The sequence below is a fragment of the Schistocerca piceifrons genome, chromosome 1 (genome assembly GCF_021461385.2).
Source record: "Schistocerca piceifrons isolate TAMUIC-IGC-003096 chromosome 1, iqSchPice1.1, whole genome shotgun sequence".
Taxonomy (NCBI): Eukaryota; Metazoa; Arthropoda; class Insecta; order Orthoptera; family Acrididae; genus Schistocerca; species Schistocerca piceifrons.
Window position 1 is genome coordinate 1,074,099,449 of NC_060138.1, and position 18,882 is coordinate 1,074,118,330.

An 18,882-nucleotide genomic window follows, 5' to 3' on the forward strand; every position below is an offset into this window, starting at 1 on the left:
AAAGACTGGATTTATTTGGAGGATTCGGGAAAATATACACATGTCGTGTCGCTCACTGTCTAATGCACGCAATTCATAAAGTACACACACACACATACTTACGTTTATATAACCACCAATTGTTTTTTTTTTTTCGTGTTTGCACCACTTTGTGCATTAGTGTCTTACATGTCTGTGGAGAGTAAATTATCTGTTATTACCTAATGTGCAAGCTACAACTTCATGAAGTGTTGTTGAGTTCTTAATGTGTAAATCAGGTTTTTATAAACAATTTGCAAATTTTACTGAAGAAATATTTATAAAGCCAAAGAAATAAAACGAATATATTATATAGAATGAAGGGGCAAGTTTTCATTTAGTTGGGTAATAAATTTAAAAAATGAAACTACAAGTTTTTATACAAAACAAATGTATTTCGTTTAAAACAGAAATATTTATACACAACTATTGTCAAAACCTATGCGGAATTCGCAGGTAAGCGTGGTCTCCCACTTAACTCGTGGAGCGTAGTTGATGCTGGACGTCCATAGCGTTATCGTCGACCACTGTAACACAAAGTAGAGGAATAAAAGTTATAGGTAGAAACTGAGTAAAATTTTGCGTAATTAATTGTAATTTCACTGAACAGATCACACCACTAAACCAGTTGCTACACATTCCCCGTCAGAACATGCAGTAAGCAAGTGGATACAGCCTAAATGTCAGTATCAATGACCAAAAAAGGGAAAATGAATGTCCGACTGTCGATTATTAGTGAAGTGATGAAAGATAGTTTCAATGCACTATGTAAGCAGTGGTTGTGAAGGGAGTCAGACAGGGTTGTAGCCTCTCCCCAATGTTATTCAATATGTGTATTGAGTAAGCAGTAAAGAAAACAAAAGAAAAATTCGGAGTATGTTTTAAAATCCATGGAGAAGAAATAAAAACTTTGAGGTTCGCCGATGACATTGTAATTCTGTGAGAGACAGCAAAGGACTTGGAAGAGCAGTTGAACGGAATGGATAGTGTCTTGAAGGGAGGATATAAGATGAACATCAACAAAAGCAAAATGAGGATATGGAATGTAGTCGAATTATGTCGGGTGATGCTGAGGGAATTAGATTAGGAGTACAGAAGTAGTAAAGGAGTTTTGCTATTTGGGGAGCAAAATAACTGATGATGGTCGAAGTAGAGAAGATATAAAATGTAGAGTGGCAATGGCAAGGAAAGCGTTTCTGAAGAAGAGAAATTTGTTAACATCGAGTGTAAATATAAGTGTCAGGAAGTCGTTTCTGAAAGTATTCGTATGGAGTGTAGCCATGTATGGAAGTGAAACATGGACGATAAACAGTTTGGACAAGAAGAGAATAGAAGCTTTCGAAATGTGGTGCTACAGAAGAATGCTGAAGATTAGATGGGTAGATCACATAACTAATGAGGAGGTACTGAATAGAATTGGGGAGATGAGGAGTTTGTGGCACAACTTGACAAGAAGAAGGGACCGGTTGGTAGGACATGTTCTGAGGCATCAAGGGATCACAAATTTAGCATTGGAGGGCAGCGAAGAGGGAGACCAAGAAATGAATACACTAAGCAGATTCAGAAGGATGTAGGTTGCACTAAGTACTGGGAGATGAAGAAGCTTGCACAGGGTAGGGTAGCATGAAGAGCTGCATTAAACCAGTCTCAGGACTGAAGACCACAACAACAACAACATGTAGCGTATTACATACTCATCCTTCTGAGTGTTCAAGTGGCTTTCCCGGTCTCGAGGTTTGAAAAAAATCGTTTTTTTTCTTTTGTTGCGTATTTTGATTCCTTATAGTACTAAGAATATCTGATCAAAAAGATTTTACCTGCAAATTATTGTTTACACCTGAAAATCACGTTACAATGGAAACTCGTTTAAGTCTACTCTAGCCGCTCTCGACGCTTGGGTAGTTGCGACACCAATCAATATCTCTGTAAAATACTTGGTCGAAGAAAATATCAACTATTTTTCCACCATATTTCGCAATTATATGCTTTCGACAGCAGTGAGATGAAAAAGCCAGTTATGGCGATACTTTACCACAGAAGTTCAACGAATGACGATCCGCAGACCGATAACTATTGTAAAAGTTGGTGTAAATGGAAGCAAGCTGAAATTAACGGGACACTGGACACTTTTGATCATAATCCATCACTGAGTGAAGTTATTGAAGCTACTGTTTATGAGAATTTGATGGAGAAATGCATTGGAGCCTATACGCAGATCAATAATGAAGCAGAGAATTCATTAATTTGGACTTAGGCTCCAAAACACGTTTTCGGGTGCAAATTTCGTCTAAAATGCTAAAAATCGGGCGTTTGTTGTTTTTTCCGACGGATTTAACGGAGTCTCACATAAAATGAAATTAATGAGGGTCGTTATCGGTACCACGGCTTGCTCGCCCTCCATGGTAAGAGAACAGCGTCGAGGCTACAACTGCGGCTAGAGAGACTCACTCTTTAAAAAATGAGATCTTCGAAGAATATTAAAGTTTACCGTATGGTCCAGAAATAGCAGATTAAAGGTAAGTCGAAAAACTTCAAAGTTTTGTACACAAAAACCCAACTCCAAACTTTAAATGCGTATTTATCGAGATGTTTGTTAAACTGGTTCGCAAGGTAAAAAAACAAACTAGTCAGTAAAATTGCATACCGTTTTGGACTTAATGAAACTGACACTTATAGCCGGCCAGTGTGGCCGAGCGGTTCTAGGCGCTTCAGTCTGTGATCGCGCGACCGCTACGGTCGCAGGTTCGAATCCTGCCTCGGGCATGGATGTTTGTGATGTCCTTAGGTTAGTTAGGTTTAAGTAGCTCTATGTTCTAGGGGACTGATGACCCCAGATGTTAAGTCATGTAGTGCTCAGAGCCATTTGAACCATTTGACACTTATAAACTGGGCGTGAATCTCAGAAAACATTTATCATAATGTATGTTATTTATTTACGCACTATTGTACTTTGTGCCATCTTATGACATTCACCTACCACTACATTTATAGAAATTTATGCCTAAAACGCTTTGACTGCAGTGAAAAGTTTGAGGTAGTCACAGGTGGCCACTTAGCAGGCCCTTAAAACTGGTATTTTCGTTGCAGTGCTTTGACTTTAAAGGGTGATACAATGACCAATTTCATTTTTTCCCCTAATAAACGCTGTTTGTGCTCACGATAAACGAATATTGGTACTCAATGTTGGTGGTATATAGAAATATTCCGCAATCCCTGCACAATGGAATGTCTCTGTAAGCCGTCATACTGGACCGTGACAGAACCGTACTGTCTTATATGTTTGAATCACACACCATTTCATCATAGGTGGTCCTGAGTATTTCGAAACTGCTTGTGCCTGGATGCGCATAAAAATAAATCCCGGAGAGAGACAGGAAATAATACTGTCTTCTGGCATCCAAGAAAACTGGAAAAACACAACATAAATCCAGGAGACATCAACATTAATAATTTGTTTCAGCGCCTCTGGCCTCGGTAATGGAGTCAGATCGATGAGGGGGGTAGTCCAAAAGTTTCTTCAAGCCTTAAAACTCATTGGTGCTTAGGTCCCGTAGAGCGAGGATACTGATTGATATGTTCCACCAGCTGCACCAAGTACTCCCAGACATACACTAATGGGTTAAGAACAGGCCATTTAGCGGACAGTCGATGTGCTGTAGGGTGACTGAGAGTGCAGCCCTGTGAAGACGGCTATCGTCGTCTTGGAAGACACAAATAGCCACAGCGTGCTCATCAAGTAAATGCCACCGAAAATGTCAATCCAAACTTCCTAGCTCATGTTCACTGTCAGCTGAGTGAGTGAATCGAAGTCACGACACCAGAAACTCCCGCAAAACAACACAGAACCACCCCTGGCCTGAACTACATCCTCTACGCACTGTGAACTTAACGCCACATTGGGTCATCGTTGCACTATACGCCTCGTATCATTTAAAAACGAGGAAAGTTTCTTCTCTACAAACAGCACTACATGCCACCAGTCAGGTACTGTCCAGTTTATATGATGTCTGGCCCACAGCCACTGTGAGCAATGACCTATCTCAAGGTACCCGCCTCCAAATGTTCACTTCACGCAGTTCCGTTCGCAGTGTCTCCTCGTAAACTGATTGACATGGATCTGATTTCAACACCAGCAGAAATTTCTGCCGTGCTTGAAACCGATTGTGATTGGCACGAAGTGACACTCGTCTTCGGTCCCTACCGGTTAGGGTCTCTCTACAGTCATTGTCCTTACGCCGCATTACATATCTGCGAGTGGTATACACCGTTTGTCACAGTTCTGTTAAGAGCGTGGCTATGGAAAATAAAAATCATGCATCATGTTCACAAAATAAACAGCTAAAATGGGTTTAAAGGCATTCTGAAACAGTCACTGTAGTCCTTTTTTGGAACTGCATTTACAGTAAGGTGACAAAAGTCATGAGATACTTTCTAACAAGGTGTCGCGCCTTCTTTTGCTCGACGTAGTGCTGCAGCTGGACGTGGCATGGACTTAAGTCGCTGTAAGTCCCCTGCAGAACTACTGAGCCACGGTGCCTCCATAGCCGTCTATAAATGCGAAAGAGTGCCGGTGCGGGATTTTGTGCTTGAACTGCCCTCTCGATTATGTCCCGCAAATGTCCGATGGTATTTATGTCGGGCGATCTGGGTGGCCAGATAATTCTCTCGAGCCGGCCGCTGTGGCCGAGCGGTTCTAGGCGCCTCAGTCTGGAGCCGCTCGACCGCTACTGCTGCAGGTTCGAATCCTGCCTCGGGCATGGATGTGTATGATGTCCTTAGGTTAGTTAGGTTTAAGTAGTTCTAAGTTCTAGGGGACTGATGACCTCAGATGTTAAGTCGCATAGTGCTGAGAGCTATCATTCTCTCGAATTGTCCAGAATGTTGTTCCAGCCAATCGCAAACAATTGTGGCCGGGTGGCATGATGGCTCTGTGACATGATCGTCCGGTGACGTGGCGCATTGTCATCCATATAAATTCCGTCTCTGTTTGGGAACATGAAGTCCATGAATGGCTGAAAATGTTCTCCAAGTAGCCGAACTTAACCATTTCGAGTCAATGATCATTCATTTGGACAAGAGGACCCAGTCCATTCCATGTAAACAAAAATAACACTGTCCGAACTGGCCTTGAAGGCCCAGCGGTATCGACCAGCAGCCATATCATCCTCAGCCCTTAGGCTTCACCGGATACGGATACGGATGTGGTCAGCACACCGCTCTCCTGGCCGTTGTCAATTTTCCTGACCGATGTCGCTACTTCTCAGTTGACTGGCTCCTCAATTGGCCTCACAAGGGTTGAGTGCACCCCACTTGCCAAGAGCACTCGACAGACTCTCATTGTGAAGTGCTAACTTCGGTGCTCTCACGAGAGCCGGTGTTGCCACTGCGGCAAGACCGTTGGTTCCACACCACTATGCGACCACAACCAGCTTGCACAGTGCGTTGTTGACAACTTAGGTCCATGGCTTCGTGGAGTCTGCGCTCGAACCCGACTGCGCCACACTTGAACCCTACCCTCCATCAGCTCTCACGACTATACTGTCACAAACCCACGAGAGGAATTTCAGGCAATGTCGTGCTGTAAGCAAAGGCACGCGCATCGGTCGTCTGCCGCCATTGCCCATTAACCTCAGATTATGCTGCAACGTCTTAACGCATACATTTATCGCACGTCCCACATCGATTTCTGTGGTTATTTCACGCAGTGTTACTTGTCTTTTAGTACTGACAACTCTGCTCTCTGTCGTTAAGTGATGGCTGTAGGCCACTGCTTTGTACGTGGTGAGAGGCAACGTCTGAAATTGGTTTTCTCGGTACACTCCTAACAGTGTGAATCTCAGAATATTGAATACGCTAACGATTTCAGAAATGAAACGTCCCATGAGTCTAGCTCCAACTATCATTCCTCGTTCAAAGTCTGTTAAATCCAGTCTTGCGGCCATAATCACCCGAGTACAAATGACACTGCTCTATTATGCCTTGTGTACCCGATACTACGGCCATATGTATATGTGCATCTCGCTATCCCATGACTTTTCGCCACCACGGTGTAGTATGGTGTCCTTAAATTGCCAGTTTCAATTCGATAATACCACAAGACGACTGGGGACAAACCCGGCGAATCGGTGATTGTTTTTGCTGGCCGAAAACTCGCTCTCGATCGTTGCTTAGTGGGACGGGGCGTTTCGTGGATTAGCGACCAGGGATCTACCTTTCGGTATTTGGGTCAAATTCGACGAACTGTAGCCCACATACACAAAACTTAAAATAAGACTTGATGTTTCCTCGTTGCTCCATCGCATTTTCCTGACGAGTGTCAGACATGTACTGTTACATTCGCGGCCAGGACCTCTGCTGCAGCGATGCTGGCGCTTTGATTTCTATACATCTGTTGTAACTTCAAGCATCGTAACTCTACAACTCGCCACGAGATAGTATTGCAATATGGAATTTCACGCAAGCAGTGTGGGACACAATGTGTGTTATTATTTGCAGGTACGTTCGATAGGCCGCGTTTAGACACCAACGGATCTGCCAATTTCATCCACGGTGTGGTTACCGGAACGTTCATTTACGATAGCTTCTCTCTTCCGTTCTACCGCGTCACACTTCGGCCCATCTCGCTTGTCAGTTTCCGTTCGACGGGCAGGCATATACGCTCCTCTTTACTGCCATGAATTAAGTTCAGCGGAGGAGAATTACACGACCGCCCGGTGTCAGTTAAGCACTATCTTCATAACTCCAAAGCGACCTGGGTGCTTATTTAATCGGGAAACTAATATTTTTGCCTTGTTAGATTATGTCAGTAAGTGAAGGGGACAACGTTTTATTTGGAGGATAGTGTACGTAGGCACATATGAAATTCCACAGTGTTTCAATCTACTGGCCTATTTGAGAAGCACATGAACGAATTCACTCTAGAGACCACCATAATCAGTTTTCGGGACGTTCTACTGTGCCTTCTGTTGCGAGATATGAAGTAGTGTTTTGTGCAGCGTTTGTAAATATTACGACTTCTACATATTTAATTGCTGTACATCATATCAATGCTATTGTGAGAAATTTGTAATTCTTCAGTTACAAACCCACATTTCGTCAGTCGTGCGCTAACTTGTACCTTGAAACGGAAGATGTCTTTACCATAGAAAAAGTGATACGTACACATGAAGTGAGCTTCTTTAATGTCTCAACAATTTTCTCTGTCTCTAAAACGTAAATCTGAGTATGTTTCCAACAGCTTCTAATTCAAAGTGTTTTGAATTTATTACTGGTTTTTGGTAATACTTCTTCTTAATTTGATTTCAGTTACTGATTGTTGCTATGTAGTATAGCAATAATGTAACACGCAGACTATTAAATATTATATTTACAAGAGTTTCTCGACTGCAACATTTTTAATTTGAATAGAATATTTATTCCTAGATATTTGACCACGTTGAACTTGAAACAGTTTTCACATTTGGAAAAAAACTTATTTTTCAGGAGTGGTTATTTAATAGCAAAAAAAGACTACACCACACGTAAATCGAATGCTATTATTTCGGAACGGAATAAGAAAATGTAGTAAGCGTCTAGATGCGAAAGCCTCAAAAGTGTTCCAAGGAACGACTCCCTCCCCTCTACTAAGAGCAAATCTCGAAATATACACAAGACTGTCCCACTGCTGGTAGTCAGTAAACTTAAGAATACTTAACCTAATCACATTTTGTAAGATTTCGTGCAATTCTCAAGGACTAGCAACGATGGCCAATAGTTCACTCACTAGCCGTAAGAGCGCGAGTAGCTGTAAGAGCCCGATGAACTGTAGGAGTGGCCGCCCCCGCCGCCTCCACAGCCTCCACACACGCTGCAGCCTCCGCAGCAGCCTCCACCACATGAGCCGGAAGAGAAGGGGCGCTTCTTAAAAAGTGTCCTCTTGTCGCGGCTCACGTCGCCTGCATCACCTGGAAATAATGATAAATTAAATTAAATATCTATCGCGGAAGGTGAAGGGTGGAGTTAGCAATCCTGTACACAGCAGTATCGCTAGAGGCCATCTCAGACGGGAAAGAAGTGATTCAGTCATCCAAAATGGTTTGGCAAAAGTACCATCCTAGAACTGTCTGTCGTGTCATTTTGAGAAACAATGGAAAACTTAAATCACTATCATTAGATGAATACTTCGATTAATCTCTTTTCAAAGTTTGTATCAATGCAAGATTTGTTTGGGAACTGAAGCTAGGATTTATGTTTTAGAGTGCACTCTGTCAGATGGTGATCTATAATCAAAGCTGTAAGACACATTTAGCATTTCCAGCTCGCAGATGGGTTGGTGTTCAGGTTCAGACCTAAAATTAGAGGTAATTTTTCACTAACTGTCCTGTTCATGCATTCAAGTTACCGAAAAGATATCTTGATTCTTCTACATATAGTCCCACGGTGCTTGCAACGATCAGAGGTTTGAGCGATGGTCGAGATACACCAGCCTTCCTCCCTTTCGTGGGAAATAATATCGGGTGAAACGTACCCGCCAGGTTAGCCGAGAGCGCTAATACGCTGTTACCTGGACTTGGGTAGGCACGTTGGCCCCGGATCGAATCCGTCCGGCGGATTACCGACGAGGGCCGGTGCGCCAGCCAGCCTGGATGTGGTTTTTAGGCGGTTTTCCACACCCCACTAGGTGAATACCGGGCTGTTCCCCACGTCCCGCCTCAGTTACAGGACTCACAGACATCTGACCACGTTCTCGCTATTCCATGAGTTACAGTAGATGCAGACAGCTGGGGTACACAAATTCTGTCGCAGGGGTTTTGGGGTGTCACCAGGAAAGGCGTCCAGCCACCCCTTAACATTAACCTTGCCAAAATCCATTCCTAACCATGCCGACCCTGCGACCGCGGGATAAAGGCATCAGTAAAAGAAGAAGAATATCGTGTGAAACGTGATAATATGGTCTGTGGATGTGAGACATGCCTTCCTGTAGTCCTGTAGATGTGGAGAAGGTGTAATAGCGTAAATTTAGTTTTGAGGGTTCATGGTAGCAAACATAGTGTCGAATCTTGAACATTTTCTCTTTACGTAATGAAATGTAACAACTGCAGCGGGACAGATAAGTAAATATTTTACTTGTTACGAATGAAAACTCACGTCTGGAAACGTTTCACAGTTTTTCACTCTGCACTTAACGCCCGACGTAGCCATAAGTTTTATTGCAACTGACAGTGAACTTCGTTTTACGAATAGCAAATTGTGATTTGATGGCAGTAGCAAAAAAGCTTAAGAAATCAAAAGCCGTTAAGCGAAACTAAGCGGTATTGTTAGTAAAAATTTATTAGTGAAATATTTACTGAAAATTCATAACGATCGCAGACGCATAGAAGGAATTTATTGCCGTTTATTAAAAAGGCTGTTAGTAAGCTTAATTGGAAGTATAAGAAATGAACCAAGTATTGTTTTCCCGTTTCTTTTGCTAGCGTTTTCAGGTTTCTGAAAATAATTCTGTAAAACTGACCGGCAGTTAGCAAGCATGCTCAGTAATTCCACGAAGATCTACCGTGTTGCATGTGTTCTATATCGAACATCACATAATGGAATACTATTCTAGTGTGTGAGATCACTGTCAGGCTCGACCAAACAAAGAACGTACGTGATCACAGGATTCTTTTCTGGCTATAGCAGATGTGTTGAAAAATCTCACCTAGCTGGAACTAAGGACACGTCACGGGAAAACACACATAGAAGATTCCCGTCATTGACTGTAAGGAAGCAGTTTAGACGTACCTGTATTTGAATGTGTGTATGTTTACTAGTTTTTCATGCTTTACATGTTTTACATGTTTTATTTGTGATCCTTGTCCGTGGTAGTTTGACTACACAATCTCGGACGTAATTGACAGGGAACCCTATAACAAGCCAAGAAGTTCTTTCCAATATAGAAAAAGAGTATTTTAGTTTAGTTTTATTCAGTTCGACCGGTGTGTCAATTATTCGAAGTCAATGACTCACATCACAACATACACGAAACTTCCTAAAACGAAACGAAAGATTAATAATGAAATGCTAAACTATGTAATCATAGAATTCTATCACTATGGTAGTCAATGTACAGTCTAATAATGTACTAAACAGCCAAATAATAGCTAGGTATCGAAAGGGGAAGTGTCGTTCATGGTCTATAAGCAGCATCTATCCGGGGATACCACTGACTCGGAAACACTACAGAAAACCAAAATTAAAATTCTTGTCTACGATAAAAAAGGCTGACTTTTTTTCGTGAAAAGTTTTCCTACTCTTTAATTCATGTTAGTGATTTATAATTAGCATAGCATCATGCAGTCGTAATTAAAATTCTTGTCTAGAATAAAAACGGCTGACTTTTTTTCGTGGAAAGTTTTCCTACTCTTTAATTCATGTTAGTGATTTATAACTAGCATAGCATCATGCAGTCGTAAAACACTCATACACGAAGAATATTACCCACTTTTCCCCATCATTTCAGTGATTTAGATCCATACAAAACAATAAGAAGGACCTTAAATATTTTTGTAGAAAATGGAAGTCGTTCTCCTTGACAAAAGCGTTCGACTAGAGTTTAAAAATCCGTGGTACCATTACTAACAGCCTTCAACTCTTGTGAAAGCCTGTTGAAAATGAATGTTGCAGGGTGCACTGCTGAAGGATGTTCTTGCAACAGAACAATGTGCATTGAGTGGGTACTGAAGTTCCACTTAAATGAGTCCATGTTCTCATAAGGGAGTAGAAATATTACAGTGGCAGCATAAGAATCTACAGAACGGAGAGCCAAATGACCGGAAATTAATAACCACCAATGGCCCTGATTGTTTGATATGAAAAATCTGAATTTACTGGTAGTTTCCCCATGTATCCTCTCATATTTTATGAAGAAACTAAGGTATGTAAGTTTCAGTTTAGTACAGATACAGGCCGCTGACAAAATTCCGATGGTAAAGTTAGCGGCAGTCAACTTCTGCACAAGATCGTGAATTTATTCCACAAGAGCTCCCCACTTTCCCATAGTCTCATAAATCTGACGCCGCTTTGGTCGATAATCATGCTGCCATCATAAAATTCGTATGACAGCGCAAACAAATGGTGTATAAAAATTTAATTTAGTGTTTTTTTATAAATTAAGAGTGTCTCCGTTAGGTGTGAAGTAGGAGTTGTGTCTATCGAAAATTGTGCTTGTACTGTCCTCAAAAAAACAGCTTTAGAGTTAAATCACACAGGTGAAGGCAAGACATTAAAGTATCTCAGAAATACAAGCTGCCATTGTAACAAGCCGCAAGGAACAATCCACGTTACACACTGTGGCAAATCCTGTTGAATGAAAGCGTAGCGAACTCTCCTCCTTCCCACTATTCAGGAAGACTGACAAGAACTGAAGTTTAACTCCAATATTTCATAACTTATTTCGCAATAAACCACAATTTACACGCCGTTGTAGTTCATTTCACACATGGATACCTTAAATCTAATATGAAGTTTTCATTACGGTAAAAAAAAAAAATGGAAACATGTACACCGCTCACGGAATAGGCCTTAGGCAGTTCGAGGAGCGATCCATGAACGTGGGACATGTCATTAGCACAAAGGCAATTTCACCAGCCGTTATTGGCAGTAGATGAATCCTGATGATGTCGCTGCTTCCTTGTTCAAGTAGCTTCTCGTCTGCCCTCACAACGACAGAGTAACCCCGTGTCTTTTCCGTGCTTCATTGTCATTGCACCACTCCAAACGCAATCGTTTGTATTGAGGTGTTGACGGCAGCCTACGCATGGGATGATAATACATAGTCCGGCTCTTGTTAGTCTCCGACCAATGCTGTGGGACGACATAGAATGTTGCACGGAATGCTTTACTCGTTCCTGGATGGTATGTGCACGTGTTAAGGGGTTACGATGTGCTTGGTGCACAGTATGGTGACCCACCCTTGTGGTGATCAGATGTGGTCAACTAGAACACTGACAAAGAGTACGCTTGCCCTGACGTTCCCATACAGTCCAACGGTGGGCCACTCTCACCTACGAATGCACCACAAAACTGGATATTGTACGATCTGAGAAGATGGCCAAATCGATATCCACGATGAGGCCCATTTCAAACACTTTCAGGCCCTGATAACTCTGCCTAGCACAACAAGGATTATCGTGTACTTTACGATGATCACTCAACATATGACAGTGTTCACGTCTCTGAAATACCCAACTGGGGCTTATAACAACGCTAGATATGTAGAGTACCATTGCTCTCTGGTGGCCGTTCTATCTCACACAGGTAATTGCATCATACCTGCCGCTGGTGTATATGTGTACCAAGTTACATCGACACCCGCTCACGTCTCACGTGTGCTTTAATTTTTTTGTCAGGCATTGTATATGCATGCTTCAAATGCTCACCTTTGGGGTAAAGATATCGGATCCGGGTTCGACGTGAGCTAAAGCTTAAATTTTGAATCAAATTCGAGACGGCCGAAGACTTCTGACACAAGCATTCTCGTTCTGGCAGTCGCCTTGCCAAAGAGCGGACAGATTTTCGGACGTGGCTGCCTCTAAGAGGCCGAAGAAACAGTGATGACCAGCAGCATCAAGATGCAGAAGGCAATAGAAACCACTTCACTAAGGCAGGGCAAGTGGCCTGTAATTGAGAAAGTGGCGTGATGATCTCTTAATCGGCTAAATATTCTGGAACAATTCTCGTTTCGGATCTCCGAGAAAGGACTTCCAAAGAGAAGATGACCTTGAGAGAAAGACTGAAAACCAACAAAGTGTTAATATTCTACTACTCGAAACGGGAAATGTCAGAAGTCTAAATGTGGTACTGGAGACAGGTTCAGTCAAGATGAAGTGGAGGTAAGTCAAGTGAAACAGAAAGAAGATGCGGATTTCAAATCACATGAGCAACAACAGCAGCAGAAAATGGTTTTACGAGAGTGTCATTCATCATGAACAGGAAAGCACGGCAGGAAGTGTGTGAATGTGAATTACTCGTATTCGGATCAACACCAGACCAACTCCAAAAACAATACTTCTTCTCTACAAGCGGACGTCACAAGAAGAGCTAGAGAAAATATACGCTGGTATTAAATGAGTAAGTCAGTATGTAAAGGGAAATGAAAGTCTGACAGTCGTGGGCGACTGGAATAATGTGTTAGCGGAAAACGTAGAATAGAGGGTTAAATCGATAATGTGGGCTTCGTAGTAGCATGGTGTCAGGAGAAAGACACAGTTCTCCGATACGTACCAATCAGCTATAGCGAATTCAATGTTCAAAAATCGCGATAGGAGGATACATACTCGGAAAAGGCCAAGAGGCGCAAGGAGATTGCAGCTGGATGTCATCATGATCAGACATTGATCCCGAAAAGAGACACTGGATTGCAAGATGTAAACAGGAGCACAAGTAGATTCAGATCACAATTCAGTAATGATGAAGAATAGACTGAATTCCAAGAAAATCATCCCCAACAGTTAACGTAGAAAGCAGTGCGATATTAGATCAATTTGAAGTTCTCTAAGGCAGACACTACGATTTTGAGCACCACGATAGACATTTCAGCTGAAAAATGCTGGACATCTCTAAAGAGGGCAATCACAGAAGCTGGACAAATATTGGCACCAGAAAAGTAACTGTGAAAAAACTTTACGTGACAAAAGAAATACTTCAGCTGGTACGCAAAAGAAGGAAGTACATAAATGGTCAGGGAAAGACAGGAACACAGCAACATACGTCTCTTAGGAGTGAAATTAACAGAAAATTCTGTGATGTCATGCCGAAATTGCTGCAAGAAAAATGCGAAGAAACTGAAAAACATGTGGTCGTTGGAAGGACTGAGACGAAAGTAATGAGGAGTAAATAAATGAAGTAAATGGCACAATTAACGTCAAAACTGGTGAGCACGGGCTAAACGAAATGAAGGACATCTGCTATCTTGGAAGAAAGATAAAACATGGCGAACGAAGCGAGGAGGACATAAAAAGTAGGCTAGTACAGACAATGAGGCCATTCCTCGTCAAACGAGGTATTCGTGTCAAAAACATCGACCTTAACGTGAGGAATCAATTTCCACGAATGTGCGTTTTGGAGCACAGCATTACATGGAAGTGTAGCGAGAACTTTGGAAAATCGAAAAAGAAATTCACTGGTGCGTTTGCGATGTCGTGCTATAGAAGGATATTGAAATTTCTCCACAGAATCTGCGAGGAGAGGAAAATGTATTAGACATTGAGAATATGAAGGGACAAGACTATAAGACGTGGTAAGAGACAAAGGAATGTCTTTCATGATACTTGAAAGTTGTAGAAGACAGAGATTGGAGTATACCCAACAAATAATTAAGGACGCCAGGTATAAGTGCTATACTGAGATAAAGAGGTTACACAGGGGAGGAATCCGTGCTGGTCCGCAGTAAATCAGTCAGGAGACCAATGATCCACAAAACCAAATATATGTGTCATTGTAACACTCTTTTGGGGTGTCCTTGTTGGTCTCTTCCCTGTAAGAATAACTTGGTGAGCTGTTTTTGCTAGGAAGTCTTGAATCCGGTCACATCTTGTATCAGGAATTCACGGTGTAGAGATCCTTGAGTATGTAACCGAGGAAATTACATATTACTATTGGGTTACTAAACCTTCAGTTGTCATTTGTTGTGCTGGAATAGACTTACATCTGAATCTCTGCTCTGATGAAAATTTGTGTAACCCATGCGTCACGCCTAGTAGCACCTAATGTTGATTCTTATTCTTGTACCGTTTTTTTACATCTATTAGAGCTTTTTCTTGTTAGCTGACAGTTGGCTATTGTAATTATGGCTACTTTCTTGATATTAGTGGCAAATTGCAGACATTATTCCGAATTACCTGGTGTATCTGGGAGAGGAGGCGCCATTGCAGCCATCAATGGTGACGTTTGTCGTGGGACGGAGGGCAAAGCCCGCAGATCTCCCAACTCAGAGGCTTCTTCAGGTACGGGCACTGCATCTGCAAAGTAAGTAAAGTGTTATTCATCCATATCTTCATCTAAAGTTTACTAATCCAACATCTTGAATAGGAACTAGGATCAAAACCATGATTTTCCTTTACTCTGGGGTACCGCTAAGATTGTCACAATATCAGGTTTCACCGATACCAGTACTAACTGCACGATTTTCTACCAAAAATTACGAGCATTTCTTAAGTTTTAACGCTACAGCACCTTGCTACGTAATATAAGCTTAGTTTCTGAACAACGGGTAGTACAATTTCCTTTGTCCAATAACACTTACAGTATAAATCCAATTTGAAATGAGCCACTGGAGGCCACTGACGACTCAAGAAACATTCTGAATAATGTTAATATTATCCATATTAATAATTTAATGGTTTTCTATGTAATTCCCACGTCCTTAATATTCTGTGCGCTATTGGAAGCAGGGCCGTATTTAGACATCTAGGCTGAATCTGTGATGCGGGATTTGCCAGGGGAATTTACCCCGTAAAAATATCATCTTAGGTTTATCATTTACTTATATAAAATTCTACTATGCAGTTCACAATTTAATAAATTGATGAACTTTTTTAAAAAATGAAAAGAACTGAAATCGTTGAAGTACTCTATACTATTTGTTAACAACGGCTGTGAACAACTACACTATCCGTTCAAAAGTGTCAGGAAATTATAACTGGGGGTGTGTCCACACATTACCCTCACAAACTGCGAGTCATGTATACACCAAATTTGATTGAAATTGCTTCAGGCGTTCCTGAGCAGTACTTCTATATCACTCCCCTTTCACCTTCATCCTTACACCTGTTAGAGCTAGGTGTTTCTTAGGCCGACAGTGCTTCCTTCCAGACTGGTGCTGATATGTGTACCAAGTTTAGCTGAAATCGGTCGGCTTGCTCAAGAGGAGATGTGGATCGTTGTCCGGGCGTTCACTAAATCATAAAACCTTCCATTGGATTGCCGCAGGGTATAGCATGATTCTTTACTCCTGTTCACTCGATTCCATCCACTATACAGTGGTGTCGTTCTTTACATCACCTCAAGAATGGACTTGTACAGCTTTAGAAAGGTTGATTTGTCCCTTGTGGATTTGTTGTTCAGATGACGTCGAATGTACCGACTCATTGAACTCTCCTAACCGACGCAATTTGCTTGATAATACTCCCCACTCCCTTTTGTACTGGCGGGTCACCTCCCGTGATATCTGGGGGTCAATTCCGCATTATAAATGGATTCCCAGATACTTTAGACCACTTAGTGTACATTTATTAAAAAAAGAATACAAAACTATGATTCATCACCACGCAAAAATCAGTTTTCTGTTTGAGAGATAGCACATTAGAACTATGAGAAAATATGATTGTAAAGTACATGATAGATAAGAAAAGGAATGTAACAAAATGTAAATTTTATATACATTTCATTCATATACAATCGTAATATCTCGTCATAGAGGACGGACCTGGTTGAATGTATCGAAAATGGACATATCGACACGTGAAACTGCATAAAGATCAACTTTTTTCGATGACGGTTAGTACTCGTAACTATTGAGACAAATACTTCGCCTCTGTTAAGATCATTTCATAATTCTCAAAAGGAAATCTCGCTAATAAGTCCTCGTCAATTTTCCAAGAACACAGTTCAAAAAAAACCTAATATATGTGTCACTCCTACAAGCACGAAGATGTTTGGCTTCGCATCGAATAAAATGTTATAATTACGGTGTTCTGGCTTTTGTTGGCCTTAGGTTTTGTACATTTCTCGGCAATTTCAACGAAACTCCTTACTAGCGTTATATAACGTTACGTCTCCTTTCAAGTGCATTACAAAGATTTTTTGAGAGTCTCATCCGCTGAAAATATAAACTGTAAATGCCAGTTTATCTAGTAGATATATTAATTACAATATATACTAATCGTCATACTATTTTTTCGATCTCTTGAACCGTTTCAGAAATTTCAGAGGCTCCTTGTATAGTGAATGTCCCAAGGCCTTTATATGAAACTGAACACTTTAAGGTAAGGCCGGAAATGAATAGTTCAGGAGGTATAAGGTCTTGAGTGACCAATGCGTGTGAGGCATGTTTTGTGAACCGCTGATGTTTCATAACAAACGATTTTTTGCGACGTCGTCATCGGCTGTGATGTAACCACGGTGGGATTTATCACTGTTTATAGTTTATTTATTATATAGTTGTTAGGTTCCGTTGGAACGTAGGAGCAAAAGCTACTTACTTAATCATCGAACGTATCACTATATAATTTACAGAATGCAGATTAGAAAATTTAGAAAAAAAGCTTAGAAGAATTAATAAAACACGAGAAAAACAGAGAGTGTAAGAATAAATAACTCACTGCAGAGAAAAGTTAGAAAAGTTTTCATCTACTGTGAGGAACTCCTGTACAGAAGAGAAGGAGTGAGTCGCTTTCAGCTTGGAGATGAATTCTTGTGGTTCTGCACTCAGTTTTCTAAGTTCTTCTGCAAGCCTACTAAAAATCAAACCCGCTGAAAAACTGAATACTTTTCGGAACAGCACTTATGTAAATGTACATCGTTCTTCCGTCTAGTATTCACTAAATCAATGTTGCAGTTTCTTAACTTGCAGACTTGCATCTAAGCCATGGTGTATCAGTGTCCATAAAGCCAAAAAGTGAACGGACAACAGTTTCATAATAGACATCAAGTCGTGGATAGGAACTTCCAAGAAACTAACATTCATGTCAAAGGACAGTTCGCCACTAGAGTTTGAGGAGAATGTGATGGGTGATGTGGCAGAAGATTCAACAATGAGCACCCGGACAATGTGCAGTTGCCCTCTGTTACCAACTTAAGTCGTTGCTGATAACGTGTAAACTGTTTATACTCGTATCAGTCAAAACTTAGCATTCATTTCCTATCATTAGTTCAGTGTCTCAGTGAATTGCACCATCCATACAATTTTAACTGTAAATGTTTGGCAAACTCTGTACATAAATGATTTAATGCTGCCAGCAGCTGTCTTTTTAGGTGAAAAAAAGCACCATTATAGGATCACTTTGTTGTCCGCCTGTTTGAATAAGACCATTTTTCCCAGGAGCGAGTAGAGGTACGGAGTTGAAAGTTATATTAAATGCGAAGGTCTACAGTCCCTTTGCACTGTAAAAAATTTATGCTTGTAAATCAGTTCAATAAAAAATTACGGCCATTTATATCACATATTTTGATACTCGCCAACTATATCTATAGACGAACTAGACGTATACACATAACTGAGTTTATACGAAACCCTCAATGAGCAGCCGTTAAATATTTTTACAAAAATTCATTTATGGCACATCATGCCAAGTATGTCTCTGTAGCTGTGTATATTTGAGTGACGTCCACTGTCGTTGGGCACTCGAATGAAGAAAACAACAGGCAGCTGAAGTCGGCATTGAATCAATTAAACAGTTCGCCCCAGCTGCAGATCCATTTTCAGTTAAGTGAAGAAACTCACCAGAAGTGGCGATGAGCAGCATAACTAATGCCACCGCAAAGAGGCACCGTCCCTCTGGCCGCATCTTCAAAACGCCTCAGAACTTCGCTGCTCGTCAACCACCTAAGGTCCCCAGTGTCACATACACCGCTACACTGCCAGAGAGCTTTCCTTTTATACACACTGGGTACAGGCGGAGATGTGAGCACCCTGAAAAAAACAGAAACCGGAATGGATGCTTGACAGGGCAAGTTGATCTGGGTGTTTTCCAGGCCTGCGGTGCGCTGCGTGACCGTGAACACCAGAGCTCGTCCAGGTGCTCGCTTTGTGGCCAGGAGCAGCGACCAAGTCTGGAAACACGCGGTGCAATTTGTTGACACACTGTTACGCACTCAGCTGATCCCACACGAAGGCGCAACGGTGACAAC

The 18,882-nt window shown here is 41.5% G+C and overlaps 1 protein-coding gene across 1 annotated transcript; it reads right to left on the reverse strand.

Moving 5' to 3' along the window:
• Positions 1-392: 392 nt before the first annotated feature.
• On the reverse strand, positions 393-18,625 carry LOC124767771. The gene is made up of 4 exons (XM_047249152.1): positions 18,476-18,625; positions 14,874-14,993; positions 7,781-7,961; positions 393-545 (listed from the first exon to the last, which is right to left on the reverse strand). The coding sequence occupies exons 1-4, from the start codon at positions 18,537-18,539 to the stop codon at positions 533-535; spliced, it is 378 nt and encodes a 125-aa protein (XP_047105108.1). The 5' UTR covers positions 18,540-18,625; the 3' UTR covers positions 393-532.
• Positions 18,626-18,882: the final 257 nt, after the last annotated feature.